Source organism: Leptodactylus fuscus, chromosome 11, assembly GCF_031893055.1.
Source record: "Leptodactylus fuscus isolate aLepFus1 chromosome 11, aLepFus1.hap2, whole genome shotgun sequence".
Classification (NCBI taxonomy): Eukaryota; Metazoa; Chordata; class Amphibia; order Anura; family Leptodactylidae; genus Leptodactylus; species Leptodactylus fuscus.
This window is the reverse complement of record NC_134275.1, coordinates 82,856,789-82,865,476: the sequence shown is the minus strand read 5'-3', so window position 1 is coordinate 82,865,476 and position 8,688 is coordinate 82,856,789. Positions and strand designations below refer to the sequence as shown.

Sequence of the window (8,688 nt, the reverse complement as noted above, 5' to 3'; positions counted from 1 at the left end):
TTAGGAGATAAAAACAGAATTGTTCAGAAACCACTTGGAGATACTGGGAATTACTTGGTAATGTGGCCCACTTCTCAGGGATTCACACACTTTACAATAACTACGTTGCCAACCACCACCGACTTTGACTTGATAATGAAGTCTCCAGTTGAAATACTTCCTATACTTCTCATCATCCTTGTCCAACTCCAGAAGATAGGCGGCCAGTTCCTTCGGACTAGGGAAATCATTGACGTGAATGAAGGCATCTCCAGGGACAAAGCGTTCATAGTTCTTACGAGATGTTCCCAACACAACTGGAACTGTCCCTGACCCAAAAGCATTGGACCATAACTTCTCTGTGATATAATCCTTGTGGACTGAATTCTCGAAGGCCAAGTAGAATTTATACTGGGATATGGTTGCATGAAAATCATTCCAGCTGAGTTTTTTATGTTTCGCCCCATAGATGTCAATAGGGATATATTTCTTCAGCTCCTTGTAATACTCTGTTCGGCGAGCACCTGGGTACCACTTACTGAGCACCCAAGAAACCAGTTTGGACTTGGCCGGTATAGTAAAGCTTTGAGGCTGTTTCGAAGGCACAATCTGACCATAAGGACTAAAAATGTCAGAGTCCTGACGAAACGTCAGAGTCCTGTTGAAAAGGTTATCGAGTAAATGTAAGTTCTTGATAATCAGAGGAGGTTCCATGTTGAACCAAACCCAGTGCTGAAAACGAGGCCTTGGCTCTTGAGGCAATGACTTTGGATCGTACATGATATCGACATGATGCATAACCACTGCATTGGCGATGCCATAGAGGCTCCTGTCCGCAGTAAGGTGACAACCAGAAATACCAAATTCAACAAGGCATGTGTTTAGAGGGAAATGGTCTCCGAAAGGCCAGACCCAAACAAGAACAATGATCTCGTCCTCTCTGAGTGTAGACATTTCGCTTTTGTGACTCTTCGTTCCTAGTAAAGAAACATCTGACTTCATCAAGATGAAGACTACGACGACTAGAAGCAACACAATGAAAAAGAAGGCGAGTTTTGTTTTCATCATTTTGGCATGGTGAGAATATCAGATTTCATGGATTCTGGAGGCCGCTATGTGGTGTTCTCTCTAAGGAGTAAGACACAAGTAGAAAACAGTTAATACGTAACATAATGTGAAGTCACAATGACTCTACTGCCAAGACAAGACAATAGCAAAAATCAGATAACCTTAAATGAATAAGGTCACGGCGAGCCGCTGGTGGGCAATCACATGGCACGCTTTGGGATCATTGGTTCCAAGTGTCTGAACTTAGACCTTTAGAGCAGACATCTCCTTTATGGGGAACATCTCCCAATAGGCCATATGTAGATGGGTTGTCTAACTGCAAAAAAAGCTTTTAAGGCTATGGCCCCACATTGCAGAAATGCAACATTTTTTATTGCAGATTTTGTTGTAGTTTTTTGAGCCAAAGCCAGGAGTGGTTTGAGTAGAAGGGAGAAGTAGAAGAGCCTCCTATCTATTTCCCAATCCTTTTGTGGACAATCTAGGCTTTGGCTCAAAAAATAAGCTGCATCTCTGCAACGAGGAGCCTCAACCTCAAAGTGTTTCCCCCGCCTTTTCCATATGCACAGCAGCGAGGTCTACTTAAACTTATGATATGGTATGACTTTGTGTGACATGGTAACGTGTACCAGGGTATATTCCATATACGTTCCACTCATCCACTATAGATCAATGTATTTCTTGACTGATCTTGACTTTGAAGACCTTTCTCCATCTCCACCATCTCCAACTCTTTGTGTTGTTCAATGGGCCGTTAGAAATTTTTCCTCTAATCCCCCGCTGTTTCAAAGCAATCGATACAGTTAGTTAGGCTGTGAAGTGTCAGGTGGGTGGCCCTCAGCTGAAAAGGACTGCCCACTTGACAATAGAGCGAGTAGATATGCTAAAACTAACAGAAATGATTTGTCAGCATCCTGTATTTTGCTAATCTACCACTAGTGGCCGCTATTTCTCTCACTCTGAAATATTGTTGCACTTCCACTCCTCACCACTGGAGGCTGCTTAACAAAGATGACCGATCTGTACCAGTGTGAAGCCTTCTTGTTGTCTACATCATAATTCTTTTCTGAGGAGGTTAATCTTCGAGAAAAATAAACCCAAGAATGTAGCAAGTGCTTCTTTATGACAGAATAGCCCCAGAAGCATCAACTTCAACGATAAAGGCAAGTCACACTACTCGAGCAAAGGCTGTACGGCCTCATGGGTATAAAAAGGCCCAAACAGAAAACAAGATGGCTTCTTACCGGTACAGATCGGTCATCTTTGTTAAGGCATTTCCTAAGATGAACACATCAGCCTCCGGTGGTGAGGAGTGGAAGTGCAACAATATTTCAGCGTGAGAGAAATAGCGGCCACTAGTGGTACATTAGCAAAATACAGGATTCTGACAATATTGTTCAGGATAAGTGGGGACTAGAGAAAAAAATGTAACTGCACTGAAATATGTGGAGCTGGTGCTGAGAGCTCCTCTGTATTATGGAACAGATATTTGTCTGTTATTTCCTGTATAGCGCCCTGGATGGAACATAATGACCAGAACCTGAGAACAACACCTAAAGGATCCATGGATGGGTAAAGAACACGTGAAAGATAATCTTTAGGGTCTCTTTGGGCACCACTTAAAGGGCTCACCAACCCCACAAGCCATAACTATTCCTGGGAGTCCCTGTGTTTTTGCGGGACATTGACTTAATGTTGCCATTGAAAAATACAACTCACTCAGCAAAAAACAAGCCCTCACTCCACTATGTCAACAGAAAAATAAAAAATGGACCTATCTAGAAAGGCAACAATTAAAAAAATAATGGACACGATGGTAGGTCATTAGTAGGAGGGGTCCTTAAGTGGATTATGGTCTGGGTCCGTTTTACATCCCAGCCATAGCATACAATTCAGCAGTAAACGACGCCCACTTGACCATGGCTGCAGCACTCCTCCTGCTCTTGTCTGTATCAGTGATTGAGCTGTCTGACTCTCCTATACAATCTGGATATATAACTCATAGAGTGTCAGGTTCCAACGCGTTTCAGCTTCTCTCAACAGGACTAGCAATGATCCTCCCCTTCACCGGTTACATCTGCAACGTATTGGTGCTACATTGTATCGTATACAGCTCCGTCCTCTGTATGTTCTCCATCTACATTCCTTCCCCCGGGATGAGCAGAAAACAAGCACAATCTAGGCAGGGATCCAAAAAACACAAGACCCAGCTGTATGAGCGGTAACAGTCCTTTTATTTGACTCTATCTAGTAAAGGGGTCACCAGCTCGGCAGGTAATGGTCACCTTAGGATTGGTCATTCAATTGAGATTGGTGGGGATCCAACACCCGGACCCCACACACCCTCTCGTCTATTCAATAGGTTGTTGGTCCTACTAACCCTCCAAGCCAAAAAAGTGATACATAACACCTCGAGGGGGTAAATAAAGTGTAACCCGTCCGTCTACTCACCAGACCGCACATCTCACACCGAATATGAGACTTCCAGAATTCTCGAAGCTCTGACAACCCTTGTGACGTCGGCGACTCCCTGCTCTAATAGGACTATAATAATATGTCTTATGAAAGTCACCGTCATCTAATATTCTGCAATTACTAAGAAGAGATGAAAAGATGCCAGGGTGTGACTATTAGCAAACACTGGATCAGGACGAGGCTTCAATGAGAGCCATCATTGTGGTCTGTGCCTTCCACCCATCCACACACACCTCTACTTCAAGGGAAGGTCAATCCTCTAATGGTAACGTGATAACAGTCTGTTCTGCATCCCAAGGAAACAGCCATGGAACCGGGCAGTGAATGCTCAATTATCCTGCAGCGCCACCTACAGCTGAAATAAAGCATTACACATTTGTAACACGATGTCGGAGTTTTGTATGGCCATGATGGGTCATCCAGACTGAAGGACACTCTTTGTAGCCACAATAGATGAGGATCCCGAACAGATGCCCCAACTCAGATTATATAATAGGGCATTTGAAAGGACTTTTTTTTCGAATCCCATTTAAAGGGGTTGTCCATGAATTATAGGGGGGAGTGTAGAACAAATAAAAACTCCATACTCCCCTATCCCTAGTGCTCCATTGTACAGTCCAGGTCCCCCATTGCTTCCCTTGCTGGGACTCGTTGGTCTGGAAGTAGAGATGACGACATGATAGTAAGTGACCCCCTTATATAATACAGTAAAGAGTTATACAATGAATTATAATGTCAGTGATTTGTGCGGGCAGTGCGCGGCAAGCACATGGACCCCATTATAGTCTATGGGGTCTGTGTGCTTTGACAGCACAGTGCTTGCAATTGCTATTGTATCCCATCCGGGGGTCTCCATGTGGACTCTCCCCGGACAGAATACATACACTAGTGTCAACCAACCCTTACATTTTGTCTTGCTTTTTTCATACCACCATTGCACATATGTGATTTCAGATGTCTGATGAAGGTCCTGATGACCGAGACGTCAATTTGGTCTGGATTTTTAATAAAATTGAAGTTTATCCTTTTGCATTTATCTTGAGCGTGCCGGACTTTTAGTACTGTATCTATAGGGAGTGACTTCCTATATTCTGGACACCTGGGTGACGTTTCAGTAGTATCTACTATGGTCTCCATATACTGACCTTCTATATATATATATATATATATATATATATATATATATATATATATATATATATATATATATATATATATATATATATATATACACTCACCGGCCACTTTATTAGGTACACCTGTCCAACTGCTCGTTAACACTTAATTTCTAATCAGCCAATCACATGGCGGCAACTCAGTGCATTTAGGCATGTAGACATGGTCAAGACAATCTCCTGCAGTTCAAACCGAGCATCAGTATGGGGAAGAAAGGTGATTTGAGTGCCTTTGAACGTGGCATGGTTGTTGGTGCCAGAAGGGCTGGTCTGAGTATTTCAGAAACTGCTGATCTACTGGGATTTTCACGCACAACCATCTCTAGGGTTTACAGAGAATGGTCCGAAAAAGAAAAAACATCCAGTGAGCGGCAGTTCTGTGGGCGGAAATGCGTTGTTGATGCCAGAGGTCAGAGGAGAATGGCCAGACTGGTTCCAGCTGATAGAAAGGCAACAGTGACTCAAATAGCCACCCGTTACAACCAAGGTAGCCAGAAGAGCATCTCTGAACGCACAGTACGTCGAACTTTGAGGCTACAGATGGGCTACAGCAGCAGAAGACCACACCGGGTGCCACTCCTTTCAGCTAAGAACAGGAAACTGAGGCTACAATTTGCACAAGCTCATCGAAATTGGACAATTGAAGATTGGAAAAACGTTGCCTGGTCTGATGAGTCTCGATTTCTGCTGCGACATTCGGATGGTAGGGTCAGAATTTGGCGTCAACAACATGAAAGCATGGAGCCATCCTGCCTTGCATCGGTAACGGTTCAGGCTGGTGGTGGTGGTGTCATGGTGTGGGGAATATTTTCTTGGCACTCTTTGGGCCCCTTGGTACCAATTGAGCATCGTTGCAACGCCAAAGCCTACCTGAGTATTGTTGCTGACCATGTCCATCCCTTTATGACCACAATGTACCCAACATCTGATGGCTACTTTCAGCAGGATAATGCAATGCCATGTCATAAAGCTGGAATCATCTCAGACTGGTTTCTTGAACATGACAATGAGTTCACTGTACTCCAATGGCCTCCACAGTCACCAGATCTCAATCCAATAGAGGAGCATCTTTGGGATGTGGTGGAACGGGAGATTCGCATCATGGATGTGCAGCCGACAAATCTGCGACTGCAACTGTGTGATGCCATCATGTCAATATGGAGCAAAATCTCTGAGGAATGCTTCCAGCACCTTGTTGTATCTATGCCACGAAGAATTGAGGCAGTTCTGAAGGCAAAAGGGGGTCCAACCCCTTACTAGCATGGTGTACCTAATAAAGTGGCCGGTGAGTGTATATATATATATATATATATATATATATATATATATATATATATATATATATATATATATATATATATATATTCCAATTCAACATTTCTATGTGGATGTGTTTTTTTTTTTGTCATTGAGTTTATATCATGGTAGACCCCAAATTCAGGGTGCACCCTTGGACCCCTATCAGCATCTCACCACACTGCATCTTTCATTACATGTTATGATGGGACTATTGTAGTTTATGGGATCGGCATCTCCCATAATCCACAAGCGCTTGGGCACACAAAGAACGGCATCCAGTCCGCTCCATTGTGGACCAACTTTATTTGCTGCTCCCACAATAGAACATTAGAGAATAATAAAGCTGCAGCCTAAACAATGATGAGCCTGGTCACAGGATCCCTGACAATACGCACCTCGGACATCCCCACCTCCAGCACGTCGCAGCTTTGCAGGTATTAGTCTATTAGTCACAGTCATCTCCTATAACAGCTCAATGGAGTAGGAACCCGCCCAGATCATATAATGGAAGCAAGCGGTGCTGTAAAACAGGTTCTACGTCAAACCCTCGGCCAATGAATTCACAACTTCTTTGTTACAAAATCTCATTGGTGGCTTTTCAGGAATCTATGTAAACAATACACTGTATACAACAGTCCCGTAACAATGTGCAAAGCGCCTGTTCCTCAATATGGTACTTGAACCCCTTCCTCGTAAAAATTCTGCATTGGGGTCCAGGAGTCTCCTGTTATTCCACTGGAGATATAGACCAGCAAATGGCTCTAGACTGAGCTTTGACTGATTGACATTCTGTTGATTCCAGGATTTGGATCATTCTAGTTCTCCTGAGAGATTTCCAATGGATATTGGGTTGAAAGACCCAAGCGGTAGTGGTAGCAGCGGAGGGACTCTATACATAATGTATCGAGCGACAGTGTAACATGGTAATCAATGGTAGTTTATCAAGGCGAGAGTAAAGGGTTACATTCCAGAATATATGGAAAAGGGTCTTGAAAAGTATCTGGAACCATACTGGTGTCAAAGGTCAGTCTACGTAAGAGTCTGCTGGAATTTGTTTGGTAGGTCCCATTCAAGTTCATGAGTTTGAAATCTGGCCGCCGGGTTATCATCTCCTGTATCGCGGGGCAGAAGATGCAAACTGGCTGGATTTACTAAACCAGAGACCGGACGTAGATGTGAACCCGCCCTCACACGGACATTAGTAAAACGTAATTCAAATATTATACAAAAAGGGTCCCTACTAGAGATGAGTGAGTAGTGAAATATTCAATATTCGATATTCGTTTCGAGTAGAGCCTCAATATTCAACTACTCGATCGAATATCGAATCCCATTATAGTCTATGGGGAAAATGCTCGTTTCAGGGGAAACCACTATTCGACTAATGGAAGAGTCACCAAGTCCACGAGTAGCAGGAGGAGAGTGTTTAGGAGGAGCGCTGTGCAGTTAAAGCACACGGACCCCATTATGATGGATGAATGATTCGTGAGGACAGTGTGTGGCAAGCACATGGACCCCATTATAGTCTAGGGGGTCCGTGCGCTTTAACTGCACAGCACTTGCAGTTGCGCTGATATTCCATTTTGGGGAGGTCCTCCTGCGGACTCCTTACTCGTCCTGCAGAACCAGCATTGATTGGCTGAATGCTATACACTGTATAGCATTCGGAAAATCAACGCTGGTTCTGCAGCAGGCTCATCCTTGCTAGTCAGGAGAACTGGCAGCTTGCGGTTATGCGGGAGCTGACTTTTTCTCATAGGAATGCATTGACCAGCATTGATTGACCGAATGCTATACAGTGTACAGAATTCAGCGAATCAATGCTGGTTCTGGCAGAGGCTCGTCTGTGAGGAGGCGGAGTCTAAGATCGGACCACAATGCTATGGTCCGAACTTAAACCCCGCCTCATCACAGACGAGCCTCCAGGAGAACCAGCATTGATTGGCCGAATGCTGTACACTGTATAGCATTCGACCAATCAACGCTGGTTCTGAATCGAATCTTTACTGTGAATAGCGAGTAGTATTCCAACGAGTACGAGTATTTGGAATACCGTAGTGTTCTATCGAATACCTACTCTATCGCATACTACTCGCTCATCTCTAGTTTCTACTAAAAGTTCAACTCATCTCACAAAGAATAAGCCCTGCTATGGATAGGTCAACAGGAAAATAAGGAAGTTTGGATGGCGGAGATGGAAAATATGAAAAAAGTTGCTGAGCCTTAACAATGTACCTACCCTGCGCCCTTAAAGGGTTAAAGAGATCTTTGTAGCTGTCAGATGAGTTATGGCTGGACAGTGCTTGGAGGGGGCCTAAAGGAGGTGCACAAGGTGAAGTCACAAATATGGCCGAACTCGTAAGAGGACGCACAAGTTACTTGAGATCATACAATTTCCTTGAGAGATACAAATTTTTATTCCAAATAAATTCCCCTGGACAATTGTTAGGTTGGGGGTAGCTTAGTACCTACAAATGGTGTATAGTCCCTGGACCCTGGACTATGGAGTCGTAAGACGTTACCTCCACAAACTTATAGTTACAATGTAGAGAATTCTCACTATACATAGGATTGATACATTGTTTTACATTGTATATAGATTCTTGAGTCTGTAGTGTATTGTCTTATTACAAAGAGTAGTCCATAAAGCCATCTCCATAAAGTGGCGCCCCAAGTGCTTCGTGTTGAGTCTCCA

At 43.7% G+C, this 8,688-nt stretch overlaps 1 protein-coding gene across 1 annotated transcript; it reads right to left on the bottom strand.

Moving 5' to 3' along the window:
* Window positions 1-1,047, bottom strand: LOC142185596 (4-galactosyl-N-acetylglucosaminide 3-alpha-L-fucosyltransferase 9-like). The gene has a single exon (XM_075261021.1). The coding sequence runs from the start codon at window positions 1,045-1,047 to the stop codon at window positions 1-3; it is 1,047 nt and encodes a 348-aa protein (XP_075117122.1).
* Window positions 1,048-8,688: the final 7,641 nt, after the last annotated feature.